Source organism: Mya arenaria, chromosome 5, assembly GCF_026914265.1.
Source record: "Mya arenaria isolate MELC-2E11 chromosome 5, ASM2691426v1".
NCBI lineage: Eukaryota > Metazoa > Mollusca > Bivalvia > Myida > Myidae > Mya > Mya arenaria.
This window is the reverse complement of record NC_069126.1, coordinates 43,470,735-43,494,175: the sequence shown is the minus strand read 5'-3', so window position 1 is coordinate 43,494,175 and position 23,441 is coordinate 43,470,735. Positions and strand designations below refer to the sequence as shown.

The 23,441-nt window shown below is 33.2% G+C and overlaps 1 protein-coding gene and 1 pseudogene across 8 annotated transcripts in view; one reads left to right on the top strand and one right to left on the bottom strand.

The window, feature by feature from the left end:
- Positions 1 to 1,987: 1,987 nt before the first annotated feature.
- Positions 1,988 to 23,441, bottom strand: part of LOC128234262 (mucin-5AC-like) — a 141,779-nt gene continuing 120,325 nt past the window's right edge. For 5 of the 8 annotated variants that reach the window (XM_052948383.1, XM_052948384.1, XM_052948385.1 and 2 more), the window contains 4 exons: positions 15,155 to 15,211; positions 8,098 to 8,200; positions 7,031 to 7,099; positions 1,988 to 6,536 (listed from right to left, as the gene is read on the bottom strand). In XM_052948383.1, the coding sequence (XP_052804343.1) occupies positions 6,308 to 6,536; positions 7,031 to 7,099; positions 8,098 to 8,200; positions 15,155 to 15,211 (458 nt within the window). In that variant the 3' untranslated portion in view covers positions 1,988 to 6,307. The remainder of the gene's footprint in view (positions 6,537 to 7,030; positions 7,100 to 8,097; positions 8,201 to 15,154; positions 15,212 to 23,441) is intronic. The other 3 variants (XM_052948387.1, XM_052948389.1, XM_052948391.1) reach the window with 3 other exon arrangements.
- Positions 16,954 to 23,401, top strand: LOC128234263 (uncharacterized; annotated as a pseudogene).

The window sequence follows — 23,441 nt, the reverse complement described above, 5'->3', positions numbered from 1 at the left end:
TTTAATCAGTTAATATTATATGAAGTTTTACTTCTTTCTTAATTGTTTTCAAGTTCATGATGACTAATGAGACCTAGATTTTTAGCTCACCTGAGAACGAAGTGCTCAAGGTGAGCTATTGTGATCGCCCAGTGTCCGTCGTCGTCAACAATTTGACTGTTAACACTCTAGAGGTCACAATTTAAGGCACATTCTTAATGAAACTTGGTCAGAACGTTACCCTCAATAAAATCTTTGACGAGTTCGATATTGTGTCATCTGGGGTTAAAAACTAGGTCACCAGGTCAAATTAATGGAAAAGCTTGTTAACACTATAGAGGTCACATTTATGACTGTATCTTCAGGAAACTTGGTCAGAATTTTAATATTAATAATCTCTAGGTCAAGTTCGAATCTGGGCCATGTGCGGTCAAAAACTAGGTCACCAGGTCAAATTGAAGGAAAAGCTTGTTAACACTCTAGAGGTCACATTTTATGACTGTATCTTCATGAAAGTTGGTCAGAATGTTTATATTAATAATCTCTAAGTCAAGTTTAAATTTGGGTCATGTGCGGTTAAAAACTAGGTCATGACGTCAAATCATAGGAAAAGCTTGTTAGCACTCTAGAGGTCACATTTATGACTGTATGTTCATGAAACTTAGTCTGAATGTTTATATTTATTACCTCTAGGTCAAGTTCGAATCTGGGTCATGTGCGGTCCAAAACTAGGTCACCAGGTCAAATAATAGGAAAAGCATGTTAACACTCTAGATGCCACATTTATGACCGTATGTTCATGGAACTTGATCAAAATGTTATTCTTGATGATCTTTAGGTAGAGTTTAAAACTGGGTAATCAGAGGTCAAAATGCTGACAGTTTTCTTTGCAAAGAGCATCATTATGTATTAGTTAGATGACATGAATTCAAATCTTCGTGATTGGGCAGAGTATGCATTGCGAACGAGCTCTTCTTAATCATTAAGATTTTAATTCAGGTTATCTAACTGACTTAAAATACAACCTCATTGGCTGATACATTGTCCAAGCAAAATCTGACGCATGGATTGTGTATTGAATGAGTTGCAGTGGGTTGAACCTTTTAAGTTTACATGCGTAAGTTGAAATTCTTAATGGTCTGCAATTTCATGGGCTGAAAACGTAGGTTGTATTCTTAATGTATATATTGCCATACATGCATATGTTTTTCTCGGGTGATCTTTTGTATAGGTAATAGATATAGACGCCCAGACGTGACAAGTAATTTTTATACCAACTTAGCCAAATCTAACCTTCGGGACAAGACCAGCCAAGGAGCATAAACCCCATTTTAAAAGCTATTACGCATCAACTTTAAGAAGATGCGGCTATCATAAAGATGATTCAAGCAGGCACCATAAAGATGATTCAAGCAGGCACACTCTCACTCTTTAACACAACAATAAATGTAATCATTTAAGTACTTGAGGTTTACTTTTTTAGTTTTATTATTCATTGTTTTATTCTCAAGTTTCCTCAAGTTCATACATACTTTGATAAGAGTTACCATAAATTTACATTTTTACTTTATTCAGGAATGTTGGGATAAGAGTGAGGATGTGCACACAAACTTGTTTAAACCCCTAGTAAATTTATGTTCAACAGAGTTACAGACCCTTCGAAGGCGGTACCTAATAATCCTTGCTAATCACCTCAAGTTTTATGCATGTAGTGGGTTGATTTTAGAGTTTTTTGTTGTTCTAAATTTCTGGTTTGTGATTGTTTTTCAGTTCTATGTCATTGTGTTGACCCTGTGCCATTAATGGGGTTCGTATTCCAACTATCGACTACTGGACCGTTCTGTAGTTTTTCATATAAACATTGACCCTGTATATCGCATTTAAATAATTTTGATTCAACTACTGTATTGCTATGGTCGTCAGTGAAAACACAATAGAAAGATACATTGCAGTTACTTAATGGTATTAGAAAGTAACATGTTACTTTAAAAAAGTACAAATCAAAAGATAAAGAAAACTTTTATTCAAGAATCATTCATAACAATAACACAGAATACAAAAACATTTAATGCACATACAAACAATGTAATGTTTATAGGAATGATTTTAACAAGGCTAACTGCACTGCAAATATTCAAACCAATTACTCAAATACATACAAGTTATAGCCAACACCTTGATATTTAGATACTTATGCGATGTGCACACTTTAAGTGCAAAAATTTAACAATGATTGGTTGAACAGACGACCAAGCAATTAGATCATAAGGTCATAAATCAGATAATAATTAACTAGATACTAAATGCATATACACATGTGAATATTATAATTTTATATTAAAGCATGTCGATTCTGATCTTTAAATCAAATTAAACCCTATTCAAGATGTCTTCATGTTTCTATGTCTCTGAGCACGTACTCTCTCAAGGCAATAAACAAATACATTAAGCAATGACACAGATTCACGTAACTATGGCACAATGAAAACAATCATAGTAGCACTCAACACAACCCTTGATTCATAACAAAAAAGGCTATTTTGATTAATAAAAACATTTCAGATCAGGAACTATACACTTAAACGAAGTGAAAGGCTCTAATTACAGCACAACATGAATATGAATCATACATTTGATAGAGACAGTGAAAAAACAAGCTACAAACATAAGTACATATTTGGTATAAGGGTCTGAAGGAATAGCTATATAGAAACTTGCTTCATCATGTTTTTTGATAAAGAGCTTATTACATGCTAAACAAGTACCGAAAACGATAACCTCTATAAATCAATGATAAGGTATTCAAACATTGAACATTAATATAATACTTTAAAGATGCATTAAACCTGCTGAATATAAACCTGGCAAAGCATGGGGTATAAATTATTCACACAGAATGAGCTTTTCTTATTGGCTCTTTTTATCAAGGGGAAATCCCCATAACATTCCTACAAGCTATTGAATTTCAATAGTTCACAATGACTGTGATATTTACTACAAATTGTTCACATATCATATTACTTCCTGAGTGAAATAAATCGGGCAACTTAACCAAGTATACTGATATCTTGTTCTTTCTCTTTCGCTTACTATTTACAAAACAATAGGCCATTCTGTTTAACCCATGCACAACTACACAAATGTACACAAATACATTTTGTTAATTATAAAACATGCATGTTTATACCAGATATGACAGCATTATAAAAATAGGACATTGTCCTTTTGTCAAGTACAAATTGTATGCTTGTTATTGAGTTATACAATTCAATTGTGACTTAATGTTGGATAAAACTTCCGAATCATATGATCATTGGTTACCATAATTATATCAGTTGAAAGTCTAACAATCATGATAATGTTTATTATATTGCAATTGGTTTCAATTGTTACCTTAAAAGTATCATTCATTTCATGGCCACGCTTAACATATTTTCTATTTAAAAGGGTTAACATTGCATTATCCATATCGTCAAGACACTGGGTAAATATTTATGGCTCTTAGATACATAAGGTTACGACAAGCTGATAATATTTCAATTGCCGTCAAGTGCCATTCAATAATTAAGGTAAACATTATTCAGTGGCATATCGTATGACATATCATATAGGTAAGTCTGATAAAGAGCACAGATATTTTCTTCCCCAATTCAACCTTATTTATACTTCCTCAATGATATCTAGGACGCCTTTTGAATATCTTTAATAGCTTTTAAGAAAAAATAGTTCAATGGTAAGCAATTTATAAGGCACATATTTACGGTACAAGCTATTCTTGGTTCCCTACAACAATATTGAAATAACAAACATATTCATATAGACAATGTGTTTAACTATATATGGTCATATATTTTACCCTTTATTGATGAAACAAAATTATGATGGGTAGAAAAAGGGTTACTTCAATGCTTTTATTGCATTTGAAGATTATTATTTTTGCTCACCACACCTGTTTACAAAATATTCAACTTTGTAAGTGATATACGATATACTTAACATGTTGTAAAACATTTGTGAAGCACAGTTGTTAATGGCAAAATTATTACAGCTTTCATAAAGCGTGTTTTTGGTTCCTTTCGTAAAGATATAAACCAACATTAAGGCCTTTAAAACATTCAAAACATGTATAGCAAATAATAAACTTTAACACGAATAACAAACTTAAACTGTCAACTTATATACAGACATGATATTATATTACACAATTTGTTATACATAACTATGGCACTCAATAAGCACATGTTTTCTGGACTTAAACAGCACATTGATGAATTGAAAAAGACTCTAACCATTGTTGTACAATGTCAAAAGATACTCTAGTATATATATATACTTTTTATTCTACTCTATTTTTAACTGGCATTATTTTCCTCAATTTTCTTGGTTATAGGAATCCGTATCTATATAAATGTTTTTGTATAATTTAACATTTTAACAAAACAGCAACATTTAGCAACACAATCATAGAAATGTAGATACATCTGTGAATTAACAAAGTGTTTATGAATACATGTTTGCTGGAATTCTTGGTAAGATGCAAGTAAAGCAATAGATCATCATCATAAATCACAACGAGTCTAAATAGTCACATGAGTAAAGTGCACATAATGTGATTTCAAAATAATTTGAAAAATGAAACATGACTTGATACATAACTTGAGGACTTAAGCATACGTATGGCACAAAACATCAAAATATGTACATGATTGTATCATTCTTAAATAAAATGTTAGCATATAAAATCTAAAAAAACTAAAACTAAGTTATACTTTTAAGCCCAGCAAGAAATGCGCATACATGACTCTTAGATCATGTGGACGGATACAGGAACATTTCAGACTAATCAATGTTTAACAACCGCTCTGCAGAGCGACCGCAAACACTTGTATATTGTTTTTTTAATCAAAAAGGGGCATAGCTCAACAATAACTAAACCGGAGTTCTGAGCCTTGCTGCATACCGTCTCAGGGCGACATGTGTACCAAGTTTCATTTGAATATCTTGAACATTTTGCAGAATGACAGACTATGCTTCCACCGACAACAACCCCAAGGCTAGACAATAACTGGACTAGCTTAAATATAGATAGATCTGAATGACAAATAACATTACATGTACAAACAAAAGAAATGACATGAGGCACTATCATACTAAAGGATGATTTTTATGCTCTTGATATACATCATCATGATATCAAATACACTGATGTCTGTATAGGAAATAAATACTTGATGATATATTATACACTTGGATACCAAACTCACAACCAGATGACAACAAAAGTAATATTCACAATGATTTTTCCAATAATCTCTTCCTTCAGTCAATAGCAATCTTATCAGACATTCTGTAGGGGAATATTGCAGGTATTACATCAGTAGCTTAGAATCAATAACCGGCTGTTATGGAATAAATAGGGGAATTCCACACAATCACGCCACCATACATAAACGTTCTACATAATGACTCCACATTTTATGTTTTGTACTTGAGATGTATTTAGGAGAGGTTTTACAAATATGAATAAATAAACTGCCAGTGTAATATGATCAATGAAAAAGTAACATAATAGCTCTTGTACCATTTTTGATTGTCATTTATATCACGTTATAAATATTTTCAGTTTGACACACAAACGTGCAGGGTTTAAGAGATCATACATTTGACATAACTTACATGGACTTGACCTTGTTTATCTAAGATTGCTAATAGCTGCATATAATTAAATAATCTTTCAGTTCTTCTCTTACAAATAAGAATAGTTTGTGAATCAAAAATAGTTTATCTCTTGTAGTATCTTAAATACAAATATAAAAATTGCCAATGCAGTGTCATGAGGATACAATTACAGATCCTATTATGCAGACTGGAGCTTTAGTGTATCTCTGAATACTACATATATGAATTGAATAACCCGTTTTGATAATGATAATTGGAATTTTGCCTATTCAAAAACAATTTTTCAAGCATTAAAATAAGCGGTACATTTTAAAATGAAACATGACTTGTATAACAATGTAACAAATCCATTTTTATATTTAAACTTAATCTTTAAAAAAGTCACCAACATCTACTTGAGTTCAACTTATCTCAATGAAATATATATTTTGAATATTAAAGATTTCCTATAACTATGAATCAAAGCTGTGAAATGTTGAAATTTGATAAGCTACAGTTACTCTATTTCTTTTATTACATGTATATTGTTTTTTTTTCTATAAATATAATTATGTGTTTAAGATGATTATTGGAAGTAATATCACAGTATGCAGACTAAGATCGAATTATTGTTCCAGCAAGTATGAGTCATGACCATACTAGCTATAGTCTAGTCACTCTTATCACTTCTGTTGCTTAGTTCCATATCATCATTGCCTTTGTTCTTCTTCTTTTTCTTCTTCCTTTTCCTCCTCTCAGCATCTTCTCCACCTGTCCCTTCTATAGGTGGGAGACTTTTCTTCTGAATTACTACTGGCATGTCATCCATTCCATCCTCGTAGTTAGCTGACAGCCCTCTTCCATGTCCTTTCGCTCCAACTGGGGGCAAAGGCTGTGCTCTGAAAATAAATAGATACTTAAATTCAATCTGTAGAAAGGATGCAACAACTTTGTATGTCTTGTCCATCAAAAACATTGGCACAAAATTATACAAACCTTAGGCCTAACATAATATATACATAAAACAAATCAATATAATAAACGTGATATACAGAACAAAAAATCTAGAAACATAATGAATATTTACAACTCAACACACATTGACATATATAAAGCATAATACTAGTCAAGTGTGAATACATTATATTTGTCACTTTTAACCAAAACATAGAGTTAAAGCCATTGCCAAGATTGCTTGTTTGATGTTATTTCCATTTGAACAGGGGGCACAATTGACAATTTTTGAAGAATGTTTAAAAAAAAGAAGGGTTAAAAAATGGATTAGTTAACACAGTATTAATAATACAAATACCCTTCATCAGATTAGTCTACAATTTCACTGGAATGTAAATGTCCTAAATATAGTGTTAGATTTATCCTTAATAATTTTTACCTCATTGTCACTTTAGAGGTTCTGTCACTTTCAAGACATATATCAGTCTTGGAAACCACTGACCCTTCACTACAAAACAAAGACACAACAAACCATTTAAATTCCACTGCAAAAAAAAACGAGTGCATTTTTGTTTACCAGGAATAAATATTGTTTGCTGTATTCATCAGTAATCTGGACATGAATTTACAGAAAGACCAAACCAGTTTTGTTTACCATAATTATGCTTTTTATTAGCTATCAGGAAAACAATTTTCACCTAGGGTAGACTAGAAAGATAGATGCCTGACAAATCATTTAACTCATTAAAACCAATTAGACTAATCTTCCATATAAGGTTCAAATTGTTTTGGAAACATATACAAAATGTTCTTGGAATCAGTTAAATTATACCACTACCATCATAAATGGTATCAAACTGCCCACTTACTATTATCTGTACATTTATTTATACAATCTCCTCCCACTGCGAAACATACCTGTGATTTAACGGTCATTGATGTAGAGGTTACAATTCTAAAGCCATGCATGTTTGTGCGCCTTTTAAACCAACAAGAGCAAAATGGTGGAAAGAGAATGCCAACACTCATATGTTTATTAGTAGAAAGTGCAAAACTTGACAATCAATAAAGCCAGAGTTATTATCCTTGCTATACGGGTGCATACTGTCTCTGGCAACATGTATCCCAAATTCCATATAATATTTTATGGCCAAGATATATATGGCCGAGGCCAAGGCAAAATTAGGCAGCCAATGACTGCATAAAGGCTTTATAACAGTCATCGAAATTAGACTTTTGGATGAACAAGCCCGAATGCTTATACTAATGCTTGGCGTCAAATTTTGTAACAAGCCCTGCTATATAAAATTCAGAATTTGAGCAAGCCCGAAAGACATTTTACCAGTGCAGGGCTGGCGGGCTTGTGCTAATTTCGACCACTGTTATAATTACAATACCCAGACAGTGCCAAACTTTTTTCATAAAGAAGCAGATAAGCTAAAGCTAATAAATATGAACCACACTCATTTACTGATAAATAATACAACATAGTGATATTAAGCATACCTATGTGTGTCCTTTGGTGGATGGTTTGAAGCATTGACACCCGCAACTTTGGGGTTCCCTTTAGAAGGCCTCTCACAGTCCCGTGTGTTCCCTGTTGTCATGGCTATGTTTAACATATACTATTATTATTATAATTGTTATTATTAAAAAGAAAGGAAGGCCATGTTATCCTATCTGCAAGCTTAAATACCTATTTTGAAAAAGAACAATACCAATTTGTATCAGATGGATCAAATGCAGTTTAATTTGATCCAAAATGTTTAAACATGTCAAATATTTCCAATTAAGTTAAAAGAAGTTACAACTTCTAAATTGAAACTAGTTGTCCAGTGCAAGCGGTAGGTTGATAGTATTTAGATCTAAGTTAAACATTTGTTTTCAATCAAGTTTGAAAATGTAACATACAATACTTACATCTGAAATTTGTTTTCCGAAGAATAAGGTTCTCATTTAAACTGTTTGAAAAGGATTAATTTAAACTGCTGCGAAATATGTTTGTCAGAATACAGCCAGCTGTGGTGCCTGGGTGCCTGAGAATGGTGTTGGATCTTCACTTTCCATCTTAATTCACACTTTCAGTTTTTTTCATGTATTTATTTTTGCCATCATGTTTGTTAACTATCAGTTTTTACTAATTGACATTAGGTCAGACTTATTAACATTAGTTCCCTAATCATGTAGACTTATATTTGGTTTTGAAGATAGCAGTTACATATTTTTACTTTAGTGAATGGCATTTATTAAGTCCCTTAAAAATTAAGTTAAATACACAATCATTCATTATATATGGTGTTTAATAAAAAGTGAAATTATCAACAGACCATTTATTCATTGAAATACAACATAAAAGGAATAGAAATAGCACTAACAGAATCATTACAAAATCTACACACTAGTATATTTTTATAATTAAAAATAAATAAATAAAAAACAACAAGCAAGACTACATGTTTCCAATACAAACAGTTCTGCAACAAAACTAAACATTTTTACTTCTTTTCTGAATCTTTTATCTGCTTGTTACTGGGCAAAACATTATGACTGTACTATGCATATTCATTAAATTAGCTGTTTAATTGTTCTTAAATGTACACCATGTTCTGTTTACTTTGTAATAAAACAAGAACTATAGGGCGAACAAAAATCATACATGATGGTTCCCTTAGTTTATGCGTTTTAGTACTGACGTCCTCATACAAGTATTCAATGTACATAATTACTTTAACCAATAACAGAAATACTGTTGCCAAACATACACAAGTTCTTACACATATCCGCTTTTGTTTAAAATCATTCAAAAACATGTATTGTACAATACAATCTAACAGCAAAAATATACACAAGCTCACACTTCCAAACAGAAATAAAAATTCACACCATGAAGAGTTGTATGATACTGAGATAATATTAGGGAAACAAAATACAAGAATTCAGCAAATTGGATGTGTTGCTTGTCCAGAGCAGCCATGATTTTTCTGGGAAAGTCACCATGACTTTTAGTAACCTTTGATCTGCTGAGCACCAAAATCAATAGGTCATTTCCTGACCATGACTCTATACCTGGAGGCTGTTAAAAATAACTGATCAGGAACAAAAACAACACTAATTGTTCTAGTCAAGGTCACCATTACCATGACCTTTGATGTGTATAACCAAAGTCAATTATGGTCATCTACTGACCAATATACATGCCAAGTTTGAAGAGGTTTAAACAAATTGTTCAAAAGTTTTTAATTGGAAACAAAAGTGACCACAATTTTTTTCTATGTCCCCATTACCTTGACCTATTGACGCGAAAATCTATTTAACCAATGTGTGTATAAAATTTGAATACACTAAACAAAACAGTTTAAATGCTATTGATTGTTAACAAAAATGTGAAGCTAAAGACAAAGCAAATCCCTATGCAGGTGACACAAAAATCATTGTATTATAAAAAATCACTCATCTTAAAAAAACTAATTATTTTAATGTGTTTGTTTCATATTCCAAAAAAACCTGTCACAATTGGTTAGTTAACTGTCAAATTTGCTGACTGTTGCAATACCTCAGTACCTAACAACTCACATGAAAAATATATACAATTTGTATAATAAACAAAAAATCTGCGATTGGATCCAGTCCAAACTCGCTATGTCAACATCAGATATCTCACTTTTCTGTCCTTTTTTCAAACCAATTTATATGAATCCTGCTATGTTGCTGTGTATAATTATATCACGAATCACGAATATTTTATCAAAGTTATTGTCATATGTGCTATATCGTTTTTTACCATGTACAAATGTGTATGATTGTTTTAGATCTGTGTTTATATAATCAATAATGACACAAATAATTCATTTTATTTTTTCAATAATAAGTTTGCTGTTTTCACAATGGTAATATATAACAATACTGTTCAATTGCGGATGCAAACATCGGACATAAATCAGACTTAAATGTGTTAGGATTGGTGATATTTTTTTGTATTTCGGATCTGTTGAATATTCGACTTTTTTTCAAAGGATACGACAAACTCGACATAAAGAGTTTGGACTGTATGTCATATAATGTTGTTATATTTCATGCACCGTAGTGAATGCAGATATTTTCATATAAATTCAATACCTTTTCAAAGTGAAGGTGGTTGGATTTTGACAATTCAATGCCATGCAAGAGACATAACAACATTTAACCATAACTTATAATTCAAATTGTGATTAGGGCCTGATCATACATCATTGATTGTAAAACTTAAAGGACTTTAAGAGGAGCAAAAGGATGGAATTGTTAAAATGGCTAATCACTTAGTTGTAAAAGGAATCATTTAATCCATACATTATTTTTACTTCTTAAGAACAATTGGTATTTTTTAATGTTTATTAATTTATCACCATTACTAAATGTAAGAATGCGATTTTTAAAATAGACAGTCAATATCTCCAACCATGATCATCCAGAATCAAACAAAAATACTAAATATAAAATTCAATTCACTGTTTTTAACAGACAATATTAAATGATCTTATCATATAAGATCAACAGAACATAAACAGAATAAAAATAAAATATATATATAATGGCACACAGTTTTGAAAGGCCCTAACCACAGTTGTTTTTAAGCCTATATCATCAATACTTCTACAGTTATTTAGTCGGAAAAACACCCAACTAAAACATTAATTAATGTAATATATATAAATAACAACAGTTACTATTCCCTATGTACATAAGATTCTGCAATTGGTTAAATCTTCTGCATGGATGTAATAATAGGCATGATTGTCTTAAAAATCCATAAAATATTGTGTGTTATATTTGTGAACATAAAAAAGATTATTAAATTATATTCAATATGTATTTATCAATTATTACTCTATTTTAGTTTAAAAAGTCTTAATTCGCATCCATACCACTTTAAAAAAGACTGATTGAAATTCCATATTTATATTGCATTATATTTTGTTTAAGGAACAATTAAACATATCATACTTTTACACAACACTCTGATTAAATGTCTTGAGTAACTGAACAAAAAGCAAAGGTACTGCTTAACAAATGCCTATGGTTTTTTTTAATTGAACAAGGGGCATTACTGGATAATTTTCAAAGCAAGAGTTATGGGCCTTGCTACACTGTCACTGATAATATGTGTACAAAGTTTCATGTAATTATCTTAACAAAACACAGTAATATAATCCAGAGTAATGGGCCTTAAATTGCTATACATGTGCAATTTGTCACTAATAACACATGTATAAAGTTTCATATGAACATCTTAAAAAGTTATTGATTTTTGAATGTTTTTGCTTGGCATTTTTTTAAACTTTCAAGGGACATATTTAACAATATCAAAGTCACAGTAATGACATTGCCGTACATTAACTAGTGTATTGTCTCTGGCAACATGTGTACTAAGTTTCATTTAAATATCTTAGAGACATTTTGAGTTCTGGCAAAGGTTAAAAGTTTTTGCACCAAACAACTGAAGCCAAGACTATATGATCACAATAACTCAACTTATTTTCTTTGAAAAGCAGAGGAGCTAATAAAAATGCATATATATCTTACACTAACCAGACTGATATCACCTCAAAAAGGAGGATCTGCACTGTTTAACATTAAGACATTCCTTAAACAACAAGTATACATTTTGTTATAGACTTCTTGCAGTCTCCAATAAATAATTCACCATTTGGTTAAAATTATAAATAGTTAAACGGTACAAAAGCAACGTACAAAAGGATATATGTCACATAACAAGATTTGTACAATATATTTATTTAACACCTATGATTATACTGCATGCATTCATCCACAAAAATATCAATAATTATCATTTCATCTTAATTGTACTTCATTTAATCTTATATAAAAAAATACCCATGATGAAACTAAAACTTCAACTAAGATAACACAATGAATGCAAGTATCTAATAATAACTAGATTACTATGCAATTTCCATCAAGTTAACACACAGGCAGACAAAGTTACACATCCCATCTTCAGGATTTAATGTTTTATGGAAAAAGACAATCTTGTCCAACTTTCATTTTGAGTGTTAGGATTTAATAAGTACAAGATTACAAACAGATATAAGCGTAATAGGTACATACACATCTTTTTACAGTGAGGTTACAGAATGTTACTTGTATGGGTATTTTTGTGAGTGTTCCTTCACTTAGTCAAAGTTGTGGTTAAAGTCATACAATTGTTTGCCTAATATCTTCTTGCAGTACTTTATTTGTATCAACTTATATTTTTCCTGACAAATAAAACTAAAACTTGTTCCTTTCTTGTTTTGTGTATGTTTTCATACCTATAATCACTACAAACAAGCACTTATAGATTATGTGTTTTGGGCGACTGGAATTGGCCTTCAAGTCCACATGGTAACACTTACAAGACAGTCATTTGTAACCTCCTTATAATTCACCTCAATCACCGGGAAAGGCATCAACAAGCATTAGGCAAAATAGACTTAGATCTAGATTAATATAAAATCAACATACAAAATTAAATATAAAGCTCTATGTTTAAAAACAAAGATTTTGTTAACATTCACCTGTCTAAAAGTTAGATTTAAAACAGATATGAAGAGCCCTTCTAATATCAATTTTAGTGATACACCTTTTTGTCCAATAAGCAAAATTTCAAGTATTTACAATCATATGTCAAATTAAAAGCATTCTGTTTATAGTGCATACAAATTAAGCATCAAATAATTAATTTCAATTACATGTTAAAAAGACTGGAGCACAGCAAAACAATGACAGTATCTCTTCGCTTGTTTTCCCAGTTATTATTAACTATTAGAGGCAAAACTCAAAGCAATATTTTCTCCAGAGTTATGGGCCTTGCTACATGTACTTAACTGCTCATTGTCGTCAATCAAGTGGAAACACTTTTAAAATGATAAATTATATAATTTAACAAAACATTTAAGCAATGACCTCCCATAGGCCAGCACAACCAGTTAGATTGATTATGAATGCATCTAAACATAAAACATGATCAACAAAATCAACCTGAAAGCGTTTCAGACTAGTCAATACATTCTTATATACAATTTGAGATGTTAAAGTAAATAAGATTACAATCATTCAACAACATCTAGTAATATGCACAAGCAGTGATATTACAACATATCGATTAACAAGAGGGTAACTGAAATGTATGTTGAATGCCAGACCATTGAATACTTAGCCTGCAACAGTGTTTGGTATTTTTTTCATATCAGTATTTTTTAAAAGATTTTTTTAAACAAAGATTAAATTAAAAATGGCAAAAGTTCATAATTATATATAATGTGAGCATGTATCAAATTATTGTTGTTGTTTTTTAAAGTGAACATTTTTTTTTAATCTATTTTCAGATTTTACATCTAGAGTTTAGTTTATGTTTAACAAATATTTAGATAATATTGCAAATCATTTATTTTAAAGTTGCAATATTCCATTTAATGGATTCCAATGTCTGAATAAGACATTAATACCATAAATGTTTGATCAAAACTATGAAAGGGCTGAAACATGTTTTTTGTTTGAAAAGTGCAGTTTTAAAGAGAAGAATTAACTCATAGTGCACTGTGGTAAGGTGTGCAAAACTGTGCTGGACAACTAGTAATGTTCTGTAAGGATAATTATCACTATAATTATATTTATTACAAAATAATGCAAATTAACTGCAAATATGTATAGTTCTTTCAATGAGAAGTTCTTTGTTGCCCTATCAGGATAAAATAAAGTTTACTCATTCAACAAAGCACTAACAGAATATAAATTATGTACATATAATATATGTGCTATTATTTGTTGTTCAGGCAACATTGGAAATACATCGGAAACACTTCTTCATTGCCCATGCATGTTGAAAATTAAAGTAATACATTAGTCTGCATGCATTTGGGTATTTCTATCTAGATGGCACAAACATTTGATATTGATGGGTTGCCATTTTCAGTGCTATTAATTGTAATGGATTAGGCAAGTTCCTAAGAGCTGTAAATAGAAAAGATGCTGAATCTATCTTTCAATATTCTGGTAAATGGTGAAGGGCATCCAAGGCAATTTTTCACTTGCCATGACCATCCTTTGTGAAGCAAAGATACAACATCAGATGTGTTTAAGCAAGAGCAGATAGGATAACAGGGCCATGCATATAATACCCCACACATACACAGCAGCTATATCTACACTCAAAATGAAATGTATGTAGGGTATAAATTTAAACTTTTGTTAGTCTTTAATTTTTATCACCAAAAACTAGCAAAATCTTTTGCCAAATTTTTTTGTTCATTTTACTGAATAAAACTAAAATAAATTTCAATTAAAATAATATGAATTTAATGTGTTTGAAATACATTGCCTCATTCAGCAGAGAAGTTTAAATTACAATGTAAACCAATTGAAGTATTGTTTTTATTTTGCTGTATGTTAAGACTAAAGAAAAAAAATCACGCTATCTGAATATTTCTGTTGCATGGTTAAATTCTGACTGTAAATGTTTTTTTGTGAATAACCAAGCAATTATCAAATTCAACATGACATCTTCATTTATCTTTTATTTCCTCACATTTAACTTTTAATTCCTCATCCTCATTCTCAGCCTCAGTTTTCTCTTTGCCTGAACCTATTAACAAAAACAAATATTTATTAAAACTGTCTAATAAGTACAAAATAATATAGAATGGAACATTATTATATAGATATTGAATCTCATTTATGTAATAGCATGAATGAAATAAAACCTACATATCCAGAGTTCCATTGCCTATCAGCCTTAAAAAGTTAAATTATCACTAAGACTTGGCATTATATGACTTCAACAGTGTTAAAGCCTCCTCACACATAAGCGAACACCCCCCGACGTCAACATGCGTGTACTGGCGAATAGGACTTGAGTTAATTTCGTTCACATTAGTATATGTACGTTGTACATCGTTGATGGTGTTCGTATGAATGCGTTTGTGAGCTTCGGCTTCGGTTGAGATAAGTCTTGTTTGTCGGAAAATTTTGAACATGTTGAAAAACTTGTGGCGAATAAAAGTTTTGTCTATCATTCGTTAAAATTCGTTTCAATACGTTAACCATTCGGAATGTCTTCACATAGCGTTCGTCAACTGTCGTTAGAGTGCGCTCGTTGTCAGGTCGTCATCAGCTAATTTGCATATCAAGCCATCGAGGACGATCCCATGATGATCTTTGCGATAGTTTGCGAATTTGTACGAAATGTAGCGAAATTTCATTACAAATTGAAGCGAATTGTGACGATTGGTTGACGTTCAGAAAACAAATGGCAGATGCTTGCATACGAATCATTACAATGGGTAACTACGACATACGAATCAACGCGAATCATTACGCATCTACATTTCTTGAGTAGTTTTGAGTACCGGGGTATCTCAACAGTTTTGTGTATTCCTGAATTTCATATATAAAAGGAGGAGGCTAAATATCAAGATTATTTGTTATTCCTTCGTCAAAAATGGAAGATCTACAAAGCCTGACGCTGCAGTATGTGGCTGCTATGGCCCACCAAGAAGTCTTCCAGCAACAACTTAACATCTACCAGTTCATCAGAGGCTGATTTAGGGGGAGAAGAGGAGCCAGAGCATGTCGCATCTGGAGTAGACCATGACTGCATCCCGAGAGACGGCGCCAATTTGGCATCTACGATCAGCTCATGGTTGAGCTCAGAAGAGAAGATCCTGGAACCTTTGCATTCCTCTGCATGCCAACTGAAATGTATGATGAAATATTCGAGAGGGTCCGCCATCGCCTCTCGAAACAGCACACCTGGTACAGGGATCCCTTGGATCCAGACCTCAAGTTAGCTGCCACTTTACGCCATCTGGTTTCTGGTGCCAAGTACTCGGACATGCAGTACTCCTGGAGGGTCGCTGAGAATACCCTCTCTGAAGTAGTTAGAGAAGTCTGGCATGCTATATGTGAGGAATATGTTGATGAGGTTATGACAGCCCCCTCCACACCTGAAGAATGGAAACAACTGGCTGATGGGTTCCTCAAGAAGTGGAACCTTCCAAATTGTGTTGCTGCGATTGATGGCAAACACATAGCCATCAGAAAGCCGGCCAGCTCTGGTTAAGGTTAAGGGTTTCTTCAGCATTATCTTACTGACCATTGTCGACTCAGACTACAAGTTCGTGTGGTGTGACGTCGGTGGTGAGTATAAGACCACATAAATTTTACTACATTTGTAATTATATAAATGATATATTGATTATTAATCATTTATTATACCGTAAGTAATGCTATTATCAATGTATACTGACACTTTCTTATCATTCTGTATTTTCAGGATATGGTTCAAGTGGAGATGCCAGGATCTATAATGCATCGGAATTCCTGAAAATGGTGCAGGATGGTTCCATTGGATTTCCAGACCCACAGCCCTTTCCCAATGACACCATCGACATGCTGTTTTTCTTGGTGGTGGTGGTGAGGGGGGGGGTGCCTTAAGCCTCAGTGAGCACATGCAGAAACCCTACTGACAGAGAGCCCTAACCGGAGAGGAAATAATTCTAAACTACCGGTTATCCAGGACAAGGAGGGTATCAGAAAACGCCTTTGGCATTTTGGCAGACCGATACAGGTAATTATCTCTTTTTTGCCAAACATACAGTCGAACTGCTTACACAACAAAAACCTTTATGTTTTGGTCCATAAATAATTTGTTCGATAAATATAAATTCGAACTAACCGAAGTTATCCAACCTATCAAAGTTCAATTGGAATTTCATTTATAGACAATCTTTTTCACGTTAAATTTTTACGCATGGCAATATTTGTCTTCGGTCATTTCAGATACTCATCTCAAAGATGCATACATGCCATATTTTCTGGAGACCATTCAGGGGGATTTGTTCAAAAGTCTGAAAATTCAGGGGGATTTTGGAAGTATTCAGGGGGATTTTTTAGCAGATCTAATTCGGCAAAATTTCCAAGTATTTTAAGACGCAAGTACGAAAAAAACAAATTGCCATAATTTTGAAAGGCTCCCGAGGGGATTATGTCCAGAATTTAAGGGGATTTGGGTCACATACCAGGGGATTTTCATAATCGCCATGTAGCATTACGGGCATGACACACGTGCCAATTCACGATGTTTACCCCTTTTTCCAGAACTTCATCTATATTTTTATGAGACACAGCCATATTGCATAATAAAAGCATTCACATGGGTGGAAGTTGGAAATTTTGAAAAACCTGAAATATTTTGCTGGGGAGGGCAAAGCCCTGGCAGGGGGTCCAGGGGGCCGGAGGCCCCCGGAAGCTCCTGAGATTTAAGAATTTTAAGGGAATAAAATGCCATTCCAGAGTATAAATTGACTATGAAATGAAATTGAAGCCTGACTTAAATTACTTTAATGTATGGCTAAATAATATTTTCTACACTATTAAAAAGAAAAAATATTAATATAAGAAAATGATACCATTAATGAATTTTATGCCTAAACTGATTCGTTTGGTAGGAAATGTATCAACAGTCACAAAAATGTATAAGGTAGAATTTCTTCATTTATTTATTATAATTAAGATTTGGACCAAAAAAACTTATAATATTTCAAACTGATGCTTTTGTCAACACTCTTTTAAGAACCATTAATCAACCAAGTTTGATTCTTTTCCATTTATTCTGACTGTTGCTACCATTTTCATTTTTTCATTTCCTTTTAAGCACCGTCTGTTTGGCCAGTCCGTGTAATTTTGCAACCCTTTTTGCATTTTCAGTTTTGAGAAGCTGCAGGGAAGATTCCCAAATGATTGGTTTTTACACATCATTTCATCGCCAAATGATTACGCTCCGCAGAGCGATTTCCCCATCTATCACCGTTTTGTCAATCTCAGACAAACATTCCCACCTCCACCTTTTTTACTGCCTTTTCTAAGTCCTTGTATTATAACCCGCTAGCAAAAAACTTAATTTTCAGAACTATTTTGTTTGATAAACAATCGTCTGCATCGAATGACAGTTGCTAATAATAACAATGTCGGCCATCTTTATGTGCAGTCCTTAAGTGATAAAAGAAACGCTATTTCATTGGAGGGCAAAATCGAGTAAGCCAATCAAAAGTATCCTTTCACACAAATGACGTATAGGGTTTTCCTCGACCTCGTTTGTCGGAATTACGATTCGGCGATTCCCGATGAAAGAGGATCGCACACCGAGTCTGTTTGGCCGTAATCGAACAAAAAGATCGGCTATCTCCGTAAATGAAATAAAAACGCGCACTTGTTCAAGCGGGCACCTGCTGGATGGCAAAAATGGAGGTTGTGAAATCGGACTTATTGTTGACCTCTGCAAAATATGATCGAAATTCGGAAGAGGAGTTGGGTCATACCCCCTAACCCCCCTCTGAAAATCTCAACGGATTTACACGATTTGGAAAAACGACCCCTCTGGATCAGGAAAATCCGGCATATGCCGGAAAACTTTCACCCATGCATTCACTTGCAAAATAGAATACTTCATAGAAAAATATGTTTCAGAGACAATTTAATGGGCTTACCTTCCTCTAAAATTGGATACAAAATCTGCTGCCTATGATCATTAATGATGACTTTCAGACTAATAGAGGGAATGGAATGAATTATCAATATTTTTCATTTCAATTCCCAAATAGTCAGATTTGTTTGCTTCTGATAAAAAACAAATGCATAATTTATTCTTTAAGTTCATAAACATATCTTCTTTTGGCATTCATCAAAAAATAAAAACATCACCACCATAATAAATAAATAAAAGTCATTTCATCCGAATTGTCTACTTTCAGTTTCTCTTCTGGAAATTCTGTTATTTTCCGATATTTGCGATGAAGGTCATATGTCATGTATGTAAACATATAAGTGAGGCATAACAAAGAACAGCATTGTCTATTAGTCATTTTAATCCTTTTCTTAACTGAATAATTTACTGTCACCTTTAAATTATTAATCCTTTTGATGACAATGACACATGTTTTGAAGAACACTTTAATTTGTTACATCCTCTTTGATTGGATAAAAATTATAATTTTAACCAATGAAAATCGACCTTTTATCTGACCAGTCTAATTGACATTTCTTACGCAAATTCTGTCAGTTTCAATCAAAACAATGCATGAAATGTGCCCTGCTGATTTATTCAGTGTCACCCAATAGGTGTTGTTAAAACACACCATCAGTTGATAATCCAATTAAGCTTCAGGACAGGAAGTGCATTATAACAGTAAACAGGCATATATAATTAAACCCTGTGATAAATTTGCGTAATTTTAAACACACTTTTTTTAATTCCGGGGGATTTTCATCCCCCTCCGAGAGACCGGGGGATGGGTCGAAATTCCGGGGGATTTTTCCCCCCTCCGGGAGATATGGCATGTATGAAGATGAACCACAGTCCATCCAGAGTGAGGCTGATTTTCAAGACATGCTGCATTCTCCACAGCTTGATGAGGATGAGGTACCCCACTATGCAGAATGAAGAGGACAGAAGAGGCCCCACTATGCAGAATGAAGAGGACAGAAGAGGCGACCTGGTTCCTGGGGGAATGGAGGAGAGATTGCAACGTGGAGGATACCAGGACAGTCAATATCAGGGGCTACAACACAGCAAGCAAAAAAGTGAAGATTGTGAGGAATACTATGAAGCATTGGATCATCTCTTCAGCGGGAAGTGTGCCATGGCAAGACAGGAGGGTATCAAATTAGAGGTTAAAATTGAGTGTTTTCGAAAATATAATTGTGAACTCAAAAGTCTAATTAAATAAAGAAATGTATCAAAATATTAATTTCAAAATAGTGATAAAGAAAGGAAAATAAATATTTAACCTAAAAATGGTATGGAAGTCAATTGTAAATAACATAAAAACTTTGCAATATTAATTAAATTGGGCCATATCAAGGGGAAATGGGTGTTATGGTGTTGCAAAAGTGTTGACCCAGATCAGCCGCCGCGCCTTCGACAATTCCTAATAAAGTGATTGAAGACACTACAATAGTATACACGAAGTATTGGGACAAGAGTACAAGAGAAGTAATTATACTAAGACAAGAAATTCTATATATACAAAATTTCTTTGATGAAAAAGGACTTCAGATGTAATCAACATACATACAATGATACAAAAGCAGCAAATACAGTGATCATATACATCACTGACAAAGTCTCTAGGTGCTTCACCGACTACGTGGTGTGATGGCCTGTGAACTAGATGAAGCATCCGGAGCAGCCAACAGAACTGGAGCAGATAGGAGACGGGTGGTACCACGAAGACTACTATCCATGCTGTTTTCTTCTTGACCCAGGACATCTGGGTTCCTGGTCAAAACGGACAGGTTGACGTGGTGTTGAGTCGGACAAAGTTAGAAGGCAAATTGACCCCACCTAATTTTCGCCAGTCGTGTACTGGGTCCGGTAACGGCCGGATGCGGAAATACGCTTTCGGAAAGCTTCGGACAGCTTCAGAAGCATGCGCAAAGTTGCACTTTGATTCGCATGTTTACATTCGTAATCGCTAACGGTGAGAACAAAATTTGTTCTCACGATTCAACGCATTTTAGCGAATAACAGTAACCGTTCGTCACACTTCGTAAATCATTCGCAACAAATAGTTCCCCTACGTTTACCTTTCGTTATAGTTCAAATTGTGTAACAAATTTTCAAACAGTTTCGGTCAAAATTCGCCGGAATTGAAAAAAATACCCAATTCGCCAGGCTGCGTTTGATGGATTCGCCTACATGTATGTGTGAGGGGGCCTTTAGAATCAATGTTGAAGTTGGACTTCTGTTATAATTATTGATAATGTTACAACTTAACAGCCAGCTGAAAAAATGTTATCATCTAATACAGTTAGATCATATCATGTAAACAAGGTAAAGACTAAGAAGAGTTCACTTGGCTTGCTTCACTTGCTCTGCTCCTCATAATTATTGCAATTTGATATCATTTGTTCTAACTAGTACATTGTTTTATCGAGGGTTGCAGTTTACACTTTAACTGAATATGTATATTGTTATACCAAACATTTTGAAACCTAATTTCAATTGATAAAAGAAAAACAAACAAATCCAGTATAAATTTAATCCTTAAACTATATTTATTTGAAAATTCAGTCAGATCTTGTACTTTCATTTCATATCTCTACTTAGGCCTTTATTCTTTTATTCTATGTTTTACGAACCACCAGGATCCACAACTGTCATAGGAAGAGGAAAATAAATCAAAATCAAAATTTGAAAACACCATATTAATTTTTTATCAGCGCCTTTTAATATATTCAGTCTTCCCGAAATGTGCCGGGCCGCCGGACATGTCCGGCAATTTTGTATGGGTCCGGCAGCTCTTTCGTAAATGACAGTCCAGATGACCGACATATTTTGAAACGACTAAATAGCAAAAAGGTTCATAAAAGCGAAATGTCTGTAAAAACTGTTCGCTGATTATTTGCCTTTGTGGTAGTTAGTCGATCCCACATTGATATTTGACGTCACATAACATCGCCCAAAAACGGCCATTTCTGATATGGAATCATGATGTTGATTGCTGGAGATAAACGAGTAAATATGATGCACCCTTAACGGCATTTTATTGCAACTGTTTTTATTCTTGGTTTGCACAATCAAAATCGTCAGCACTCAATATGCTTCAGCTTCGGTGTCAAAATGGCGGTGGTTGGTGGAATTACCGGAAAACTGGAAAACACCTAGATATGCCAGCGATGTTGATTTTTTTTTTGCGAGACTAAGTGTTTATTTTTACTAAACGACATGTCCATGTAATGTGTAAATGACTTTTTGACAATTATAATCAAGAAAACATAAAAACCAGTTGATATTCATTTTTTATTCTTTTTGTATACTTTTGACATGTTTGTTCAGACCAGCAAATATTTTCTCGGACCGGCTAAAAGTTCCAACAGGTCTTTCTAGGACAGGCAGAATTTTTATAAATTCGGGAAAACTGTATACTGCACTTCACACTTACTGTGGAACTGCAGTGTTTATGTCAGTTTATTTTTAAATGAAGGGTAAAATCAGAGAAAACAGTGACATTATAATGTGGGAACCTAAAATTAAATATCTTTCCACCACGTATGGTTTTTTTTTTGGCTGATGATTTTCCGACAATTCATTTTGCGAGATGTTACGCTGTTTCCACAGCGGAGGAACGCTGTTTCCACAGCGGAGGAAATAAAAAAAAGTAGCATTTTCATTTTTTTTCTGATTGGCAATTTTTTGAGATGGGGGTTCGTAAAAACCTGGGATTTTTTTTATATCGGCCAATTGTTTCTGAAGAGAAGACTTTCAAAGTTTTTCATACAGACATAAAGTGAAAAGTAGCCCTACCCCTGGTACAAATAAAAGACTTACAAATTAAAAATAGTAACCATATATATATAATTACATGTTTATAATTAAGGATCCAACATTAGTTTAAATAATATACTAACGTAAATGTACTAGTTGTTAGTTTTGGGTATTTGTGCACCAACAAGTCCTTTTATAAGTTATGTTTAATAGCAATGTGTTTAGTTACTGTGTAGATACATTTTGCTTTTGAGATCATTTCCTTAGGGAAGTTCTTGAATTGGGAATTCCCAACTTGCCTGTAGCTCCAACACTCCATAATGAAGATTTCCAAAACACCCTAGGCTTCAGTTGTTAAAAGGTGAGGTAAAACTAGATTCCTGACACATGACTGTCCTATTTTGGTAGCAACAACTTCAATTGCTACAAGTTTCTTACTCAATATCTTTCATATTTCTTGAAAGTTTTAGATCATACTGGCTGAGAACAAATTATAAATATAAACTCTGACCTAACTGTTGAGTACTGGCCCCTTACAAATTTTGATTGA